Source organism: Macrosteles quadrilineatus, unplaced genomic scaffold (assembly GCF_028750875.1).
Source record: "Macrosteles quadrilineatus isolate MER2022 unplaced genomic scaffold, UCM_ALF_1.0 Scaffold_12__1_contigs__length_5162894, whole genome shotgun sequence".
Lineage (NCBI taxonomy): Eukaryota > Metazoa > Arthropoda > Insecta > Hemiptera > Cicadellidae > Macrosteles > Macrosteles quadrilineatus.
In genome coordinates, this window is record NW_026542605.1 from 271,825 (window position 1) to 291,122 (window position 19,298).

Here is a 19,298-nt window from a genome sequence, read left to right on the forward strand (position 1 = left end):
AATCCAGCTACTAGGAGGTCACAAATTGTGGATATTTATAGAGATTAGGATTAGAGATGCATTGAGAATGTGATACTCCCTGGTGTGGATTAAAGTCCGCACTAGTGAGTACTACAACTATCCACAGTAGTCTACTATCCTGATAATTAGACCAATTCGTTAATACCAAGGCAAGAAAGTGGTTCGGATTCCACTATAAACTGTAGGTCCCATAGTTGACATTAGCTGTTTGGGCTATTAATTAACAGCTGTGTTTAAAGAATATGTCGGACTTAGCCACTAACAAGACTACAAGATCGCGCCACTCATCCTAGACTCATCCTTCACTCATGATATTTGGGTTGAAATATATGTAATGCGTATAGTGGCGTCCCCATCTTAAGTAATTGATAATTAAAAATATGTAATAGTGACAGAGAAAAGGTCAACTGTTGCAGTTTGTTTGTTTATAGATAAAATTTTGCAAATTACGTTTTCCATAGTAATTTGTATTTAACAATTCACATTTAACAAAGAACACTTCAGTTTCAATTTTTTCCTCCCATGTAGCAGCAAACCTAAGTATTCGTTAAACCTATTGTTACTTAGATAGGGAATAAATCTGAAATGTTTTGTCTAAGGAAATATTTTAGTGAAAACAGTTCAAGTAAATATAAATTCCCTAAGTGTGCAGGGTTGTTGCTGCATGGCTAATTTAGTCTTCAGCTTGTCACAATGTTAAATAATACACTTGGTTTAATTAATTCCACTTCTTTTTTAAGTATCCAGTAAGCTACAGTACCCTAGCTTTAAGGCTATTATTAAAAGAATGTCCAAAGTCTTAAAAGCTGGTCACCATGTTTATGATGGTTTCAAGTTGATATTGGATCAAGCAGCATTTTTTTGGAGCAAGATCCAATTTATTACATTGTAGATAAATGATAGTAAGTACATCTCCACAGTGTTTATTCACAGTATAATATGACAATTTGTAGCCAAAAAGGGTGTTATAAAGGTCGATAATCCTTTAACATGAAGAGTCATGATGAGTGATGAAGACTATTAGGTTTTGTGACCAGTCATCATTGTGAATCTATTAGTCCCTACCCTAGACTCTAATTTTCTCAGGAAAGCCAGCTGAGCTCTATCTCTTAAAAATAATTTCTGTTAACCCACTCAGGTTTCTGTTAAAATCCAACCTGTGGCTGAAGAGAAATATATCTACAATAGATGAAAACATTTAACAATACTCCTGAGAAAACTTACAAGTCTCGCAATGTGTCCCGATGAAACCAGGTTTGCAGACACACTGAATGTCTTGACTCCCAGGTTTACCAACACAAGAACTGTTGTGCTGACAGGGGGATGGAGTACAAAAGTCTATCTCCTCTTCACAATGCTTTCCGGTGAACCCAAGCTCACACTCACACCTGGGAATCAAATTATCAATAATTGCTATGAAGGAAGCAAAGAAAGTATAATGGCTGGCAAAAAAATACTATCATTAGTATCACTATTTTAGGAAGCTTATCTCATCTCTACTGATATCAAGCGACTTGTTACTAACTGGGCTGACCAGCAAAATGGGACAAACTCTACCAACCAACCAACATTTTTTGTTTGGCTTCACTGTTAAAATTCCACTAATACAACCAGAAATAAAAGACACCCAGTAAGAAAACAAGTAAGCCAGAGAGCTGTTGTCGCCAAGGTGGCAGGTGCTATTATATCACTCACCATAATACACAGAGCTGTTATATCACTCACCGTAATACAGAGAGCTGTTTTCACCGAGGTGACAGGTGCTGTTATATCACTCACCGTAATACACAGAGCTGTTATATCACTCACCGTAATACAGAGAGCTGTTATCACCAAGGTGGCAGGTGCTATTATATTACTCACTAGTAAGACAAAGAGCTGTTTTCACTGAGGTGACAGGTGCTGTTATATCACTCACCGTAATACACAGAGCTGTTATATCACTCACCAAAATACACAGAGCTGTTATATCACTCACCAGTAAGATAAAGAGCTGTTATATCACTCACCGTAATACACAGAGCTGTTATATCACTCACTGTAATACACAGAGCTGTTATATCACTCACCGTAATACACAGAGTTGTTATATCACTCACTGTAATACACAGAGCTGTTATACCACTCACCAGTAAGATAAAGAGCTGTTGTCGCCAAGGTGACAGGTGCCGTTGTGTAGACACAACGTAGTGTTGAGGCAAGGATCGAGCTCGCAGTTGCGGCCCGTGTATCCAGCTGCACAGGTGCATGAGTAGTTGCCTACCAGGTCTACACAGGTGCTACCCTCATTACAGGGGGTTGTGGCACAATCATCTACGTTCACCTCGCATAACTCACCTGTCATCAGATAATGTCTAGTGATATAGTGTGCCAAATGATAGTGATATAGTGATATTATGTGTAGTCATGAACTATTTTTTTCCTTGGTTTTACCTTTACAAATCAAGCATAGCCTTTAAGAAGCCTTTGTAATATAGTTAGGACTTGGTTATCTGAGTAATAATAATAAACTCAGTTGCTTTCAAAGAAAAAAAGGTTCGTGCCTCTGAACTTGTTGTGGACTTGCCAGAAACTAAACCAAATTTGTTGGCACTAATGGCCTAAAAAAAACAACATAAAAAAGAAGCATCATATTTTATAATGGAATGAGGCGTGTAATTGTCTTAGACAATGCTTTAACTTGTATGTTCTGAAGCTGTAGAAATAAAAATAGGAGTTTAAAAGAATCATACTGTAGGCTAATGTACCTCAACCTATGTGTAATGACACCTCAACTTCTAAGGCAAATACAAGTAAACTAGATTACTGATTACCCTTTTTAAATCAACATTAAAAAACTTACTCCTTATAACTAATTTTATTGATTGTTAAACCCCTAACACAATCCGCTTTAACTGAATTCTCTTATTGTATCACAACTGTCAACATTCCCTCACAATAAAACACGTCCTAGCATATTCTAAACACATTCAACTTTTTGTTGTATAATCAACACCCCCTACTATGACTTACTGACTTCCTTTCCCTATAAATGGTTGTCTATTCGTAATCAAATCTGCTATTGACTAAAAAAGAACTTGGTGTTAATATTTCCAGGACACTTTCTAGTATGAAATGCCTAACTGCAGGATATCAACCAAGCTTACCTATCTATCTTACTATTCATTACAGTTTTCAATTACATTTAAGTTGTTGTACCAAATTAAAATTAATATCTAAAAGATTTGTTCAAATAATTTACCTTCAAAAGCAGGAGGACAGTGGCATTTAAAGGAGGCATTCAAATCTGTGCATTCTCCTCCATTGAGGCAGGGGTTTGAGGCACACTCATCTATGTCTGTCTGGAAATGTTGGAAAATACAACAAATCAGCATGTAATAACAATGGTCTAGGTGATGTGTGAATCTACTACCTATGTACTAAATATGATTAGGGGTTTCTCTCATACCATGTAGTAGGGACATCTAACGCCCCTTTTTCAGTTATCTTACCTAATTAATTTTTATGACTGATGTATCATTCTAAAGCTTATGATCGAGCGGAAGGACGAACGGTAACAGAAAGGTAATCTTCTTTAGGAAGATTCATTTTTTTAAATTAGTAGTTTTATTCATTTAATAACTGTATAAAATACATACCTATAATCTTTGCAAGCTAAAGGTGTATGGCATTGGATTTGTCTAGCCTCGGAGACATGTTTTTAACCCTATTAAAATGTGCAATATGCCCCCTCGCATTAAATTACGAGATAACTTTGAGATAATGTATCCCTTTGTCTGGGTAGCTGAGTGGTTGTAGTGCTCACTTAACAATCAAAAGGTAGCTGGTTTGATCTCAATAAAAAGGTTGATGTTTCAAAAATGGACCCAGCCGTTCATGATCATTAGGCAAATCAATAAGTCTTGGCTACAGAAATATTTGAGCTTAGTCAGTAACCGAAGCTACACAGGTAATCTCCATATTGCATAGGTAGAGTCACTGGCTCAGTACCTGACAGTTGTTGCCTGTGAAGCCTGGCTCACACAAACACGTATGTCCAGAGTCAGTTATCACGCATGAACCTCCGTGGAGACAAGGCTGCGACTGACATTCATCTCTTCTAATCTCACAGTGAGCCCCTGAAAATACAGATACATGTTAACAAAATTTGTCTTAAGACTGGTTATTTGATTTAATTGCAAGTCTTTTGGTGAAAATAATCGTATTGGTAGTAAATGTTACAAATCACAGTCAACATCAGTGGTAAATTCTTGAGTAGCAAACGGTTAGAGTTATTTACACAATAGTAAGCTAAGTTGTAGGTTCTTCCAAGTAAATAGTTCTTTTGGAAGTACCCCTTAGCAACAAAAAGGACAGTGTTTACTTATATGCTGTAATCAAATTACATTTTTTACATAATTGTTGGAAAAAGTATCGTTAGTTATTTTGTTATTTCACACATATTATTCAATCCAAACAAAGAGAATGTTATAAAAGTAAGAGGTAAAGTAGATTTTTGTTTCTATAATCAATTATGGTTGTGTAATGTGCTTCTACTACTGTATTCATATTACAGAATCACACATTCACAGTATTGTCACCAAAGGTATCCTACTGGATTGAATAACCACATTGCTTTAAATGCCTCATCACCTCTGCGTGAAGTACAATTAAAGCAGCTAATTGCCGAAAATTCTGACTAACTAAAACTGTACTGAGTAAAAGAGTTACATGCAAATAAAGATAATCCGTACCTATGAAGCCTGTAGGACACAGGCAGCTGGACTGCCAGCCTCTTGGTAGACAGGTAGCTCTGTTGTGGCAGGGGGAGGGCAGACAAGGGGAGGGTGGGAGGTGGCAGTCCTCGGATCTAGTGGACCTTCGCCGAGCGGTCGTCTTGTTGTCACCACAACTGTTAACATCACAAGTAGTTAGAGTAAAACAACCTGCATGTTTTTGTCCTATTACAGATTTGAATTTTCTGTTGATAGTCTGGTAAGACCTCACCTTAATAGTATATTACGTTACTAGTCCTAAAAATAAGTGTTTAACGGACGAGTGTGGTCGTTCCCGTGCGAGACGAAGTTGAGTACGGGATTACCATGCGAGTCCGGTAAACACATTTAAACACGGAGTTAAATAAACCACTCAGAGAATGTGATACAGCTTTTCCTTAGTTTATGTTACTTTGTCATAATATGGCCATAGTTTACAATAAGTGTTTTTTTTTCCAGTTCGGCTCGGTTGAACAGTTTGCTTATTCACCAGAGATCAGTAATTTACATCACCACACTCTGTTGGGGACAGATTCGCTGTAATTTGCAAACATTTTTCATCACAACTATTTATTAGAGAAAAAGTTTTCACAACGTTTTGCGGGATCTGAAGTCTGATTCTGTTTTCATGTGAGAAAGTATCTTAACATAACTAGATTAGTACAGAAACCTAGAAAGGAAATATAAATGAGTACAAATAGAGGGTAGGTGAATACAATGGCCAAGTCTGCACAAGCAAAACCGGCAATGCATGTTTGGCAAATGGGAAAAGTGATGGTGACAGGAAAAAGAATTTTTTTTTTTTGGGTGGGGATTTTTTAATTCTTGTTTTAATCAATTCATCACATAGAATTTTTTCTTAAGAGTTTTTCAGCACCGGCTGGTTTTGTCTTCTAATCTTGTTATGTTGTAGGTACTCTAATAATTGCGAGAAAATGTACAATACACCCTACATAAATTATTGATGTTATCGTTTATAAAATCGAAAATCTAAGTCATGTTTATATTTTGATCTACCTGAGACAAGCCAGCTCGCCAGGGGTTGGCTGGAAGGTGCCGAGAGGACATGAGAGGCAAGGTTTGACTCCCTTTCGTCCCGGAGCATGATGACCCCTCCCAGAGCCATAGGTGCCTGCCGGGCAGACTCCTGCAATGTTAGTGTCAAGTGTAAACATAACAAATTGTATATACATGGGGTGTTTCAAACGTTTTCAAACCTGAAGGTTGCTGGTTAAAATTCATGTGAGATCATTTCCAGACCCAGATGCCATTTATTTGTCATTGGGCTATGAATTTATGATGCTATCTAACAAAAAGGTGGACGTTAGGTAGTAACAAGACCAGGGTTTGGACCGTTCCCCTTCAAAAACTTAAAAAATGCCACTGGCGTAAAAACACACAATATAACAATAAAAAATAAAAATAAACTTCATATTTTTCCCGCTATATATTAAAAAATATCGGTTTTTCTTTTCCGAGTCCATCCGCCTCTTCTACCCAACCGAGTTTCAAGATTTTGGTCTTAAATTAAAGGTATGCACGCGTAGATTTGCCATCAAGCATCGGCATTCATTTATCTGACGTATTACTCGAGTTATGCACAAACGTAATTTGCTCCCTGTACATTTCTTATGGGAGATAAATTTGGTTTTTCTTTTCCGAGTCCGTTCGGCTCTTCTATCCTACCGATTTTCATAATTTTGGCCTTAAATTAAAGGTATGCACGTGTAGATTTGCCATCAAGCATCAGCATTCATTTATCTACAGTATTACTTGACCAAAAAACATAAATTAAATTTTTTTTATTGTTACTTCAATTGAAGATATATTTCCTCAGTTATAATTACGTAATCCTATATATTTTGGTCTAAGAACCTTCAGTGAAATACCAGCTTTCATTTGAGCCCTTGATTATTAAGATCGGACGTACCTGAAGCGCGCTGCTGAATTCCAAACAATAAAAAATGTAATTATTTTGGGATTTGATTTCGGATTTACCGACGACCAGTGATCAATAACCCCATTTTTATTTTAGTTTGTTTATTTGACCGATTTTCAGGGTTTGGACCGTTCCCTTTCAAAAACGTAAAAAATGCCACTGGCGTAAAAACACACAATATAACAATAAAAAATAAAAATAAACTTCCTATTTTCAAGAATAAATTTAGCGGTAAACGTACAAAGTAATTCAATTAATTATGAATAAATCCAAATAGCCATGATATTATACTTTATGAGAATGGTATGGTAACATCTTCATAACTCTCTTTGAGAAGCTTTGGTTTTGTCCTCTTAAACTTTGACACCATTACTTGATCCAATCACTATTTGAACTTTTTGCTGTGGCAATTCTATCTGAACTATAATTGAACAACAATGTACCTGTTTTACCTATCTCTGTTATATATACAGTACAAAAACTAAGTGAATGTATAATGGTAAGACAGTTTGGGTTGGTTAAAGCAATTTTTATCATTGATTAAAATTAGAGCGACCTTGTCTTGTGAGTGTAAGATTTCGGTCCACGAGGTCCCAGGTTCAAATCCCACCAATCACTAATGGATTTTAATTAAGTGATAATGCTGCGACCCCCCTAGACTAAACCTAACCTGAAGTTATGTGAAAAACAATTCCAGACTAGAACATAAAGAAAGAAGCAGATAATTGATAGATAATTTTTGTATGGATTACCTCTGCAAGACAGGACATTCTTTGCATGTAGTTTCCTAGTAGAGGTGTTGTTGGGGCAGAGAAGGCAGTCCAGTTGAGCAGGTAATGGTTGATAGGTTCCAAACCCACAGGCCACACAGTTGCGCTTGCCTTCCTTCCAGTACGTACCAGGGGGACACTTGACTGAAAACAAAAATGAATTAAAATTCTAACTTTTTTGGTTGGCTTTATCCTTTTAACTCTGAATTTTTCTATTCACATGTGCTCCTAAAAAGTCTGTGTATGAGTATCAATCAAATCAATATATATCATATAGTACAAGAATGACTGTTTTTAGTGGCGGGAACTTGACGTGAACTTGCTGCCTCAGTTTAATGGACAACCAAATTTGATCAACGAAGCCTCCAGCTCAAAAACAATAAATTACAAACTTAAAAAATAGTAAAAGTTACATTAAAAAGTGTTTGTAGGTTTTTGTTTTTCTGGGTAAAAAGTGTTTATTTATCTGCGTTAGTGTGTTTTTTTATATTTTTTTATGAGTACAAGTGATAAAACGCAAGATTTATACCTAACTGTTGAAAAGTTGAGACTTACCACATCGGCTCTTCTTGTAGATAGAACCAGGAAGACAAACTCCATGAGCTGGTTTTAAATTAAGTTTTCCAGCCTTCTTTTTAGAAATACCCTGCAGTATTGTGTTGTTCTTCGCCAACGAGGTTAACTTCTCTGGGGTATTTTCCTCTGAGAACTTACCTGAAAATTACAGCCAACAATGACTATTTCCATTAGCACTAAATATACAACCTGAATAAGCGGTTGATGCAAAAAAAAATCTTTGAAACCTGACGCTGGCAGGAAAAATTATTGAATCTTCCGACACATGCGAGATAAGGCCACTAGGCCAGTGATACGTTACTTGACCACCATCCCATGGCAACATCCATCGCCAGATGATTGAAAGCTGTGTCCCTAATGCAATGAGTGAGGGTAAAGTATGGAAATGTGTTAAGGAGGGTAAAAATGGCTGTGAAAAACGTTTTTCTTCGTGATATCCTATGAGTCTGCGTAGTGCGTCTTACTTGACTTAATTCCTGTCGTTCCGATCGGAACATAGGGCGTCCACGAGACGTCTCCAGGCCTGTCTTTCTCCCGCCAGTCTTCTGAGCTCCCCCCAGGTCTATCCCTCTGTAGCTGCCTCCTTTTCAACTGTTCTCCTCCAAGTGTTTCTTGGCCGACCTCTACGCCTTGCTCCTTGAGGGTTCCATGTTAGGGCCTTCTTCTCTATTGCACCATCTGGTTTCCTTAAGGTATGCCCAATCCAGTTCCATTTTCTTCTTCTAATTTCTATATGGATTTGCATTTGGCCACTTCGTCTCCAAAGTTCTTCGTTTGATATTCTGTCAGGCCACCATATCCGGTTTATCTTTCTAAAGCATCTATTTATAAACACTTGCAGTTGGGAGGTAATTTTGTTGTCTACTTTCCATGTTTCACAAGCATAAAGCAGGACCGCTTTAACATTAGTGTTAAATATTCTAATTTTGGTGTGGAGTGAGATGTTTCTACTTTTCCAAACAGGTTTTAGTTGGACGAAAGCTGCGTTTGCTTTCCTTATTCTTAGTTTAACATCATCTCCAGCTCCTCCTCCATCTGCTGCTACAACACTTCCTAAGTAGACAAAAGACTCTACTTGATCTACCCTCGAGCCACCTACCTCCAATCTATCCTCTAATTGGCCATTCACCCTCATCTCTTTAGTTTTACTTGCATTTATTTGCAGACCAGCTCTTTCTGCCACATCTTTGAGATCTTTCAATTTAGTCTGCGTAGTGCGTACCATCTAAAAACACAATTCCTTCCAAAATGGAAATTGTTTAGCCATTTTTAAACTCACTAACCCATTTCTGCACTTTACTCTCACTCATTGTATTCGGTTTGTGGCCCTAATAAGGCCCCTTCAGTCATCTCGTGATGAATGTCTGCAGGTGAAAGGTTTCTCGCTGTTAAAAAAACATATTACTGACCTTATCTCGCATGCGGTGGGAGATTAAATCATTTTAAAAATTTTCTACAGACACAGCAAAGTGTACATGTCAGCTACAGAGCTGCAAATAGTGTCGTTCTTTTCACAAATTATACCAGTATGCAGCAAGGAGCCTTGTTAAAAAACAACCCTCGTATATCAAAAGTATAGGTCTTTCAAAAGAGAACTTTTCCGTTGAAAAGTTCTCCAATAAAATAATCCATAAGATAATTGTAGATAAAGATTGTAAGTATCTCAATGACAAAGTTCTCACCAGACAGTTTAAAGTTGACGTTGATGTGTCTGGCTGGAATGGATCGTCTCCTTCTACCAATCACCAAGTTGGACTCTTCCTCCACTGACTCTATCACACCCTCACATTCCGTCTCTACTCCGACACTGCAGTTACTGACGTCATTGCATACCTCCTCCAAGCTCTGTCTGAAGGATGACTTCACCTTGCAACACATTATTACAAAACACATATAATGTTAAACAAACAAAAATTGTATGAATATATTGATAGAGTTAGAGTAGTAAACAAAGTATTTTTCTAATGTTTTTGGTTGGTTCTGTAATGAACTAATGTACTGTGTGGAAAGTAATTGATGGTAATAAAATGGGGGAAAAATCGTTTTGCCATGAACTGTCAAGTGCAAGCTTTCACTTTGATGAATATAGTTATTAGACTTTTTTGGGGAGAGCAAATGGCAAATGTTTTTTTCAATTCATATCTAAGTGTAATAGACTCATACAGAATAATAAAGTCAAGAAAAGTGTTAAGTGTCAAGTTGTGTTAAGTCAAGAATAATAAATAATTCAAGCATCAACAATTTAAATAACAACTTACCTGATTCAAAAAGCTAGAGTCATTGCAAAGATCGGTTGATACTGGATAGAAAGTAAAACTTCCCTCCTGCACGATTTGATTAGGTACTTCAGTTTCTACAGACAAAGATGCAACTCTTATGAATCTTATGATAACTTATCAAATCTAAAGTACTATTTTAAAGTTGTTTTGAGATGAAATTTGAACTTAAAAGTTTAATTTCAAATAACTTGAGTTTCATCACCTGAGCATTGAGGGAGTGAAGATTCATCGCAAGGATAAGGAACTTCAATTGTTGAGTTAGCCGTGGTGAACATGTACCCTTCCTCACAAGACAGGACACAGAACTCATCTGAGCAGTTGGATACTACATGGGGAGGTAGATTTTTACACCCTTCATCTAGGAGTAAAGACCACATGTATTCAATGAAAAAGGGGAAACGGAAATGTTGTAACTCTTATACCACTTAGAAGAAATTAAATTAATAGTTAACATTTGGCAAAATAATTTATGTTATAAAAACAACCTTTTCATCATCCACAAGGTTTTAGAGTCATAAAAGGTGGTAAGTGTTACAATAGGTAACAAGATGAACTTGTAAGCTATTTAGTGTGCATGGCTTCTTCAGTGGGCTTCTGGGGATAAAAGTTGTAAAAAACCTTCAGTACAATGTACTGTGTTGAAAAACCAGATTAATATCCTCTGCGTAAGCTCAATAACAGATGCTGTAGAATATTGGATTCTTAATTTGCTCATATCATGAAACTGAGCAATCTACTTGGTAAAGCGATCAAATAAAAATCATCGACTAAGAAAATCCTAGACTAAAACTTTTCAGCCTCGAATAGTGCCTTAAGCTTCTATGCTAGACTTTGCTTCCCAGAGGTATGATCATTAAGTAGGGTGCATGTAGTAGCTTATTTATAAAAAATTGTAAACTCTATATCCAGATGTTGAACACAGCCATACTAAGATAACTACATTTTTCATAAGAACTAAATAAACTGTAAAGTTTGTAAATGTGTGTAGTAATTTAGAACTTTCATTACCTACTATTGTAAAGTTCATAGTGCAGAAATTAGAATTGCCTGAGCTGTCAACAGCAGTGAACATAACTTCAGTAGTACCAGTGGTCAACTCCTCCAGAATGTGAGACGAATTTATCTGTAACAGGTTGAAAAGAAAGAATATTCTGACAGAATGTTGAGGATTATTTTTTTATTTTTTACAGAACAAAAATGTACCAGTTAACAAGTTCACTTAATAAGTATTTGTTTTTAGGACTCGGTTTCAGGGGGGGGGGACAGAGGTAAGATATATTTCTATTTTCTTATTGACAGTTGAAAAATATTGACTAAGGATCTATGAGAATGGTATCAATACTATAATGCAATTAATACTCACGTACAACTTTGTCATTGAATTGTCACTAAACTGGGGCCACACAGAAGATAGATTGGCAGTTAAATTAACATACAGGTAAAAAGGCTGTGGTGACTCACAATCTTCTATAGTTGGAGGTTCCATATCTGTAAAATTAAAGGATTCAGGTAACTCAATTCAAATCAGTAACTTAATTAATTAATCAGTAACATAAAAATTAATCAGTCTTATAGTTGTTATAACCCTTCAATATTTTAAGTGTACATTTTTTTCTGTGTCATTGGCACCTTTTTTTAAGGCAGACGTATTTATTTTTTAAAATAAATTCTTTTCTCTAGTAAATACGCTGATAGATTACAAGGATTAATATTAAGAAAAACATTGAAATGTAATTCAACCAATATGTGTACAGCACAATGAAGAACAGTACAGTTTAAATTACCACCGGTGTATGGCATACACCAATTTGTTCATAGAGACATAAACAATCAAGTCAAATACAGCACAATACTCTATTGCTGTATGCCTATTATTATTTATATATTTTTTCAGTGTTTTGTATATACAGTACAAAAACTAAAAATTCAAATTTACAGCCATGCCAACATTATAACTTAGAGTAAAACTCAGCAACACCGTGATTGTTATGTCACGTAGGCCCTACACGTATACACTTAACCTCACTTTGTGTCAGTGACATCAGTGATCGTAGTTTCAAGTATGTGGCGTTTTTGGTTTGATTTTTGATTTACAGTCGGCTATTAGCAATGTCAGCAAAAAGGAAACAAGTTGTCCCATAGATAAAACATACTCCATTGTACTTAGTACACCTGACGACAAAATTAAAATATTACAGTAGTGCAAGTGCTTCAAGCTTAGCTCCTGAGATTGGTGTTAGGAACTCGACAATCATGTGCTATGTTATATTGCTCTACAGTTACGTAAGACGGTCACGGTAATATGGTCGAAGATGCCAAAGATCTTGGAATATCACTACCTGTGCTGGCAATCACGGTAGCATTACAGTAAGCTCCTACAATGATGGCAGATGTTGTTTGTAGCTCAAAATATACACTTTCTGCCAAGATTGAGGGATTTTAATATATGACAGCAACCAGTAAAATAACAAGAACTTTCAAACTACACATCACATTGGACTAAATCACGTTGGCCGTTGCTTAACAAAGAAATACGGCCATTTTACGTTGATGTCCAACCATCCAAAAATTTACCATTCGAACCTCCTCTGCCACAATTCTTTTTGATACTTGAAGCTCTCCTAAATATATTGAATATATGTTTGGAAAAATAACTAATATAAATATGTAGAAGTACTGTTCTTCACATTGCATAGTTCTTTTTATGTATTGTACTCAACTCGCAAAATACCTGACCTAGGTATTGATAACCAGTCTCTAACGTACCTTTTACTGTGACAGAGAATTCACAGACTGCCTGATTGTAGCTAGAGTCTGTTGCAACGTAGCTGATAATTGTGTTGCCGATGGGAAGTTTCATCGGAAAGTCACTGGGTGGGTCGGACCACAACAAAACAGATGTGTTGGAGTTATCTGGAAAATATAGTTTGAAGACTCCATTAAAATGGTCTGATAGTAATAGTTGCTTGTTGTAACTCTAATTGATTTGTATAGAAATAAGCCAGTGTATCAGTTTTGATCTTTAGACATTTTTACTTTAATGGACAGACTTTTTGAGATTTTTTTATGTTGGCTGAAGACAAGGGAAGAAGCTGGTCAAGTGGTAGAGTTCGGGACTTTTATCCCCGATGTCCTGGGTTCAAATTTTGCCAATCACCAACGGACTTTATCGAAGTGATAATGCTGCGAACTCTAGGCCTAGCCTAAAGTAATGAGTAAAACGGTTAGGGGCTAGAGCCACAATGTTAGGGCAAGACAACAAATAGGTAAGCAAAAAAGCAGTATGTTGAGTAATTCATATCCAACATTGAAAAACCTTAAAACTTTTCATCATAAAATCACTCTTTAAATTATTAATTTTTCATATACATAAAGGTTCATTAAAATTTTAACTCAAAAGGATCAAAACACCACTGAGGGTAAAAAATAATCCAGCTTAAAGAGTTCATGTTAATTGCATTTTTAAACAAAAGACTTTTTGAGGTATCTTGGAATAGAACATATACCTTTGTTGGCTTTTGCCGAAAATTGGTTAATTGTCTTATACCAGGTAGTCTTGGAAAAATACCCAACCTTACAACTTCCTTCCATAAATGCACTAGTCAAACAACCCTCACTATAGTTTTTATTTCTCATTGAAATTTGCCCACATACATTAGATATCCGTAATTTTAAGCCCGTCTGTTTAATTTAACAACCTGATTTCATTAGATAACTATAATGTAAGTGTAAGGTTACCTTGAGGTTCAGGTTCAGACCATGTGACAGAAGCGTAACTCATTCCTGGGTCTGTCTGAACTGTGATGTTGTCTGGACAAGTGAGAATCGGAGGTGATGTGTCTGGAAATATCATGTGAAATATGGTAAACAGTTAAATTAGATTAGAACATTGGTTCAAGTGGTGGCACAGGTAAAACAGGATAAACATTAAAAGTATAAAGCAAGGAGACTTTAAAAGACTATTCCTATAATACTCAAAACGTACATGAAACGAAAGGTTTAAATAGCATGGACAAAAACTCAAAACAGAATGTACCAAGTCCCAAGGTCGATATTATAGACAAATAGCCATTGTGTGTCACAATGTACGTACAGTAAACTGAATAATCTAAATCCTTATTTCTACAATATACTGGTATATTAGATAGGTCACCTAATGGCAAAATTTGGTGGCATATATTTTATTTTCTGAAATCTTGGTGAGTATTGCGAAGGATGAGGGAAGATTATAAAATTGTAAGAAGCACTCAAGGTCACTTAGCTGTCTGGATGCAGATACACTGTTGTTCCAATTTTCTAAATGCATACAAATTGTTGTTTCTGAACAATATGGATACAATATAGATGCAGATATGTGGTTTAACATCAGCTAAACATACGTGACTATTAAAGTAAAACAAAGGGAGAACTTCTTCATTTTATTAAATGTTAGATAGATGCTTAAATGTTAGATGTTAATGAAATGTTTTCTACCATAACCTTTGGACTACTCACTCTGCAACAACCTCCATAATATTTTTGACCAGAGTATTATTCCCTCTTTTTTTATATGACAGTGAAGTATTATAATTTTTTGTATATGTTTGTTAAGTGTTGTTTTTGTGCCAGATTGGACTCTTTCCCATTCAGGTAAGCCTGCTACAGTATCGTCCTAACCTATAAGAGGGTATGTTTAAACTAAGCAATGCCAGTACTCACCCACACACTTGGAGACTTCTTTCTTATTGGTCCAAGATCCCTTCAGTCCACATTCCCGGACATCTGGTCCCTCTCTGTCAAACCCCTTGTTGCACAAGATTTTACATTTTTGGCCGAAAGGAAGTTTCCTGTTGGTCGAACATTCTTCTGGAGCCCAAACACCATTGGGAACTTTGGGAAGTGCCAAGCATTTGATGGCTGAAAAAGTAAAGTTTTCTTTCAAGGAGTAAGGAAAATTCACAAAAATATTAAATAAGTTATAACGAAAGGATTATAATGAGCAACGTCCATTATTCGGGATAATTTCCTGCAGTCGTGATTTTCAACTAAACAATACTAAAAATAACCTCGCCGCAGCAAATTTCCATTTGCCCGATTGGATTTTCAATTAAATCTATTTAAATAACAATATTTTTAACAAGTACCTAGGTTTGCTGCTACAGGGAGGGTAATAAAGTGGGTTTTTTTTAGTAGAATATCAATACCTTAGTATAAAATAAGCAAGTTTACCAAGTTTGATCAAAATATATCCGTAAACAAGCAAACTATAACAGTTGACTTATTCTCCATAAGAATAGCATGGTAAATTTAAATTTACGATTTTTGGACTTTTTCTGTGACTAGTAACCGTAAAAAACCCCTTCAATATACTAAATTGTTTGTTTTTTAAGCTCTAAAAAATGGTACTAATAGAAATTGGGATTTTTTGTTTTGAGATCAAAAATGAGAAAAACCAATTTTTACCCCACAAAACCCCCTGTAAAAACCTGTTCCCATAGTCAGATCATGCCGGTTCGCGAACTCATTCAATTTTACCCCACCCTACACCTTCAAGCTAAATTTCATCAAAAACGGACAAAAAATAGTCAAGTTATCGCGTTCACGCACACACACACATAATATACATCTAATATATAAAATTCTCGTGTCACAGTGTTTGTCTGCAAACTCCTCCGGAACGACTTCACCGATCGTTATGAAATTTGGTGTGTAAATTCTGTAGGTATGCGAATCGGACGTAAACTATTTCCCGTTTCGAAATTCTTAAAAGGGCTCCGCCCCAGTGGCTCTGGAGTTTCCCATGTTAACCTTATGAGAAATGGAATTAATGAATCTTAACAGCTGTTTCAATGAAACAAGTTGGTTCTGTTCTATGATGTTCAATAGCATTAAAGTTACAAGGATTACCAACAGGGTGCAGCACTATTATTTCTTTTACATTAATGACAACAGCTAATTTGCAACCAAAAGGTGAGTGAGCGTAGCGAACGAACTTCAACCTGGAGGCGAGTGAGCGTAGCGAACGAGCTAACCTGAAGGCAAGTGAGCGCAGCGAACGAGCTCCAACCTAAAGGTGAGTGAGCGTAGCGAACGAGCTCCAACCTAAAGGTGAGTGAGCGTAGCGAACGAACTTCAACCAGGACGTGATTGAGCGATGCGAACGAGATCATCTTGAAAATTAAACGTAACGGTACTTTCTTTCCATCGGTCTGTCTTAGGGGAAACCTATAACTTAGGCGGTACGAAGTTCGCCGGGTCAGCTAGTACATATATAAAAATCTGAACGAATAGTGTTTTTGGCCTCCCTCTGGGGACATGAAAATTAAAAAGTAAAAAGGTAATAGCTACTATACTACTATTTCCCTACTATATACTATTTTATTTCCCTATAAGGAAATTCGCTAAAATCTGCTATTTCGGGCAGAATTTCCGGCCATTATTCAAACATCTAGTTTTCCTGGTTCTTTACAAAAATTCACGCACACAGTTTACAGATTATTTCCTGGTCATCAAAATTCACGTAAAATTCCCAGTTTTCCCTGTTTTCAGGTCGGCTGGACAGCCTGTAATATATCTGACAACTCTAGGTGAGTTATTCTTTGGTATCTAAAAGCTAGAGCAATAAAGGTAAACTTACGTTTGCAAGATGTTGGGAGACCGTCCCAGCGAGCCAGGGGAAGGCAAGACCTGACAGGAGATCCCACAAGATGGCTGCCAGGGTGACAGGAGAATCTACACTCTGCGTCCACTGGGAAGTCTTCTTCTCTCGACACCTTGGGGCTGCATGTGAGCATGCCGTTGGGTGGGGGTCTGAGACGGGGGCATCTCTTCACTGGGAACATGGTTAAAGGCAAGTTCACTTATTGAACAAAGGATCGTAAGTCCTTAAAGTTAAATTAAAAGGTTGTGAGACCCTTTCCTAATATACCTAGAGAGTTTCTTAGTACAATAATTTTCAAGGGGCTGTAGCACTTGTTAAAAAAACATTTATCTTACTATAATATTATAAATCTGAAAGTTTGTGAGTTTGTGTGTATGTTTGTTGCTCAATCACGCATAAACTACTGGACGGATTGGGCTGAAATTTGGCATGATGATAGCTCACATTCCCGATTAACATTAAAGCATATTCTTATCTCAAAAACCCTTTCGGGCTCCGCCCCAGTGGCTCTGTAGTTCCCCATGTTAATCTTATGATTTTTCATATTTAAAAGGAATTAATGAATCTTAACAGCTGTTTCAATTAAACAAGTTGGTTCTGTTCTATGATGTTCAATAGCATAAAAGTTACAAGGATTACCAACAGGGTGCAGCACTATTATTTTTTTTTAATTTATGACAACAGCTAATTTCCAACCAAAAGGTGAGTGAGCGTAGCGAACGAACTTCAACCTGGAGGTGAGTTAGCGTAGCGAACGAGCTAACCTGAAGGCAAGTGAGCGCAGCGAACGAGCTCCAACCTAAAGGTGAGTGAGCATAGCGAACCAACTTCAACCTGGAGGCGAGTTAGCGTAGCGAACGAGCTAACCTGAAGGCAAGTGAGCGCAGCGAACGAGCTCCAACCTAAAGGTGAGTGAGGGTAGCGAACGAACTTCAAACCAGGACGTGAATGAGCCATGCGAATACTTATGAAGTTAAACGGGGCGAAGCCCGCGGGTACAGCTAGTATTTTATAATTAGCATTAATGAATTTTTGGTTTGGAAAACTATCAACAACTATCAACTATAAGATTCAGTTTATGACTTGCCAATTTGGAAACATACCTTTAAAACCTTCCCGTGAAAGACATTTTTGTAAACGTACGCCTCAAATCTGAAGGTTGGTAGTTTGATCCTGAGGGTAAATCAGTTCTGGACCCAGATGCCATTTATAATTAATTGCTACCAATTAATAATGTTTTCTAACAAAACGTTGACATTAGAAAGTAACCAGACCAGGGTTTGAAAATATTATTGATGTAAAATCAAAATCCCTACGATATTAAGGGGAAAAAGTGGTTGTAAAGGCTAGGCTTACCAACACATTTAGGTGGCTTGCCGGACCATCTGCCATCCTGCTGACATAGCCTAACACTGGAGCCAATGAGAGAATAACCGACTTTGCAGCGTAATCCACATCCTGCGTTGACAACATTGTTGCAAGCTCCTCGGACAAACAGGCCATTCTTGGGGACTTTCAGAGCTGGACACTTTACAACTGTAATATCAAAAATACAACTGATTTGCATATTAAAGTGTAAGGATATTTTAAATTAGGATCCTTAATTGTGTGAGTCAGTGGCTCAATCGGTAGCCTGACGGGCTTCAAATCCAAGGAAGCGATGTTGAGGATTTGCGTTCTGGTGCCACTACTTGTATAATTCAATAATGTTCAGTCTTGTACCGTAATGGCTCACACCTTTCTTTGCTTGGTAAGTTCCAAACAAAACTTCAGAACCCTTTTTGATAGACAAATGTAAGGTCAAAACAGACCCCCTAGCTCTAAAAAATTACAAAGTTCAGCTAGCTTTCTTTAACTTCCACCCATACTAGAATTATTTAACCCTCCGGCTGCCATGTATGTTACTGTGGAGTGCCGGGCCATTTTTGGTCTTTTTGCAAGTTTTTACTAAAAACATTATTGTTACGATAGAAATGTTGTAAAGTATGACATATTGCATATCATTTTACTCCTTATAAAGCCAGCTACATGAAAATAACCAGTATCAGCTAGTTAAATAGTATTATAAAAATTCTGTGGTGAAAAAATAAATAAATAAATAATTAAAAAGTTTATTTTATAAAGTCAGCACCCCCTCAAAATTTTCTAATTACTCATAATCAGCAATCTGAAATAGCCATTTTGTCCAAAATATTATAAGGAACAAGAATATATACAGTTATTTGGACTAAAAATAATATATAAGCACTCAGTTCATAAAATTGTACGATATGCGAAAACAGCCAACACGACAAAGCCTTCAAACCCATACAAGTTTCC

The 19,298-nt window shown here is 36.6% G+C and overlaps 1 protein-coding gene across 1 annotated transcript in view; it reads right to left on the reverse strand.

The window, feature by feature from the left end:
* The window catches only part of LOC129004881 (sushi, von Willebrand factor type A, EGF and pentraxin domain-containing protein 1-like), a 51,330-nt gene that overhangs the window by 22,733 nt on the left and 9,299 nt on the right, over positions 1 to 19,298 (reverse strand). The window contains exons 8-25 of the mRNA XM_054433575.1: positions 18,336 to 18,515; positions 16,956 to 17,150; positions 15,038 to 15,235; positions 14,078 to 14,179; positions 13,106 to 13,252; positions 11,703 to 11,827; positions 11,348 to 11,462; positions 10,542 to 10,697; positions 10,319 to 10,413; positions 9,743 to 9,926; positions 8,040 to 8,198; positions 7,467 to 7,628; positions 5,793 to 5,922; positions 4,755 to 4,912; positions 4,012 to 4,139; positions 3,263 to 3,362; positions 2,151 to 2,358; positions 1,246 to 1,409 (exon numbers count right to left, since the gene is read on the reverse strand). Coding sequence (XP_054289550.1) covers positions 1,246 to 1,409; positions 2,151 to 2,358; positions 3,263 to 3,362; positions 4,012 to 4,139; positions 4,755 to 4,912; positions 5,793 to 5,922; positions 7,467 to 7,628; positions 8,040 to 8,198; positions 9,743 to 9,926; positions 10,319 to 10,413; positions 10,542 to 10,697; positions 11,348 to 11,462; positions 11,703 to 11,827; positions 13,106 to 13,252; positions 14,078 to 14,179; positions 15,038 to 15,235; positions 16,956 to 17,150; positions 18,336 to 18,515 — 2,706 coding nt within the window. The remainder of the gene's footprint in view (positions 1 to 1,245; positions 1,410 to 2,150; positions 2,359 to 3,262; positions 3,363 to 4,011; positions 4,140 to 4,754; positions 4,913 to 5,792; positions 5,923 to 7,466; positions 7,629 to 8,039; positions 8,199 to 9,742; positions 9,927 to 10,318; positions 10,414 to 10,541; positions 10,698 to 11,347; positions 11,463 to 11,702; positions 11,828 to 13,105; positions 13,253 to 14,077; positions 14,180 to 15,037; positions 15,236 to 16,955; positions 17,151 to 18,335; positions 18,516 to 19,298) is intronic.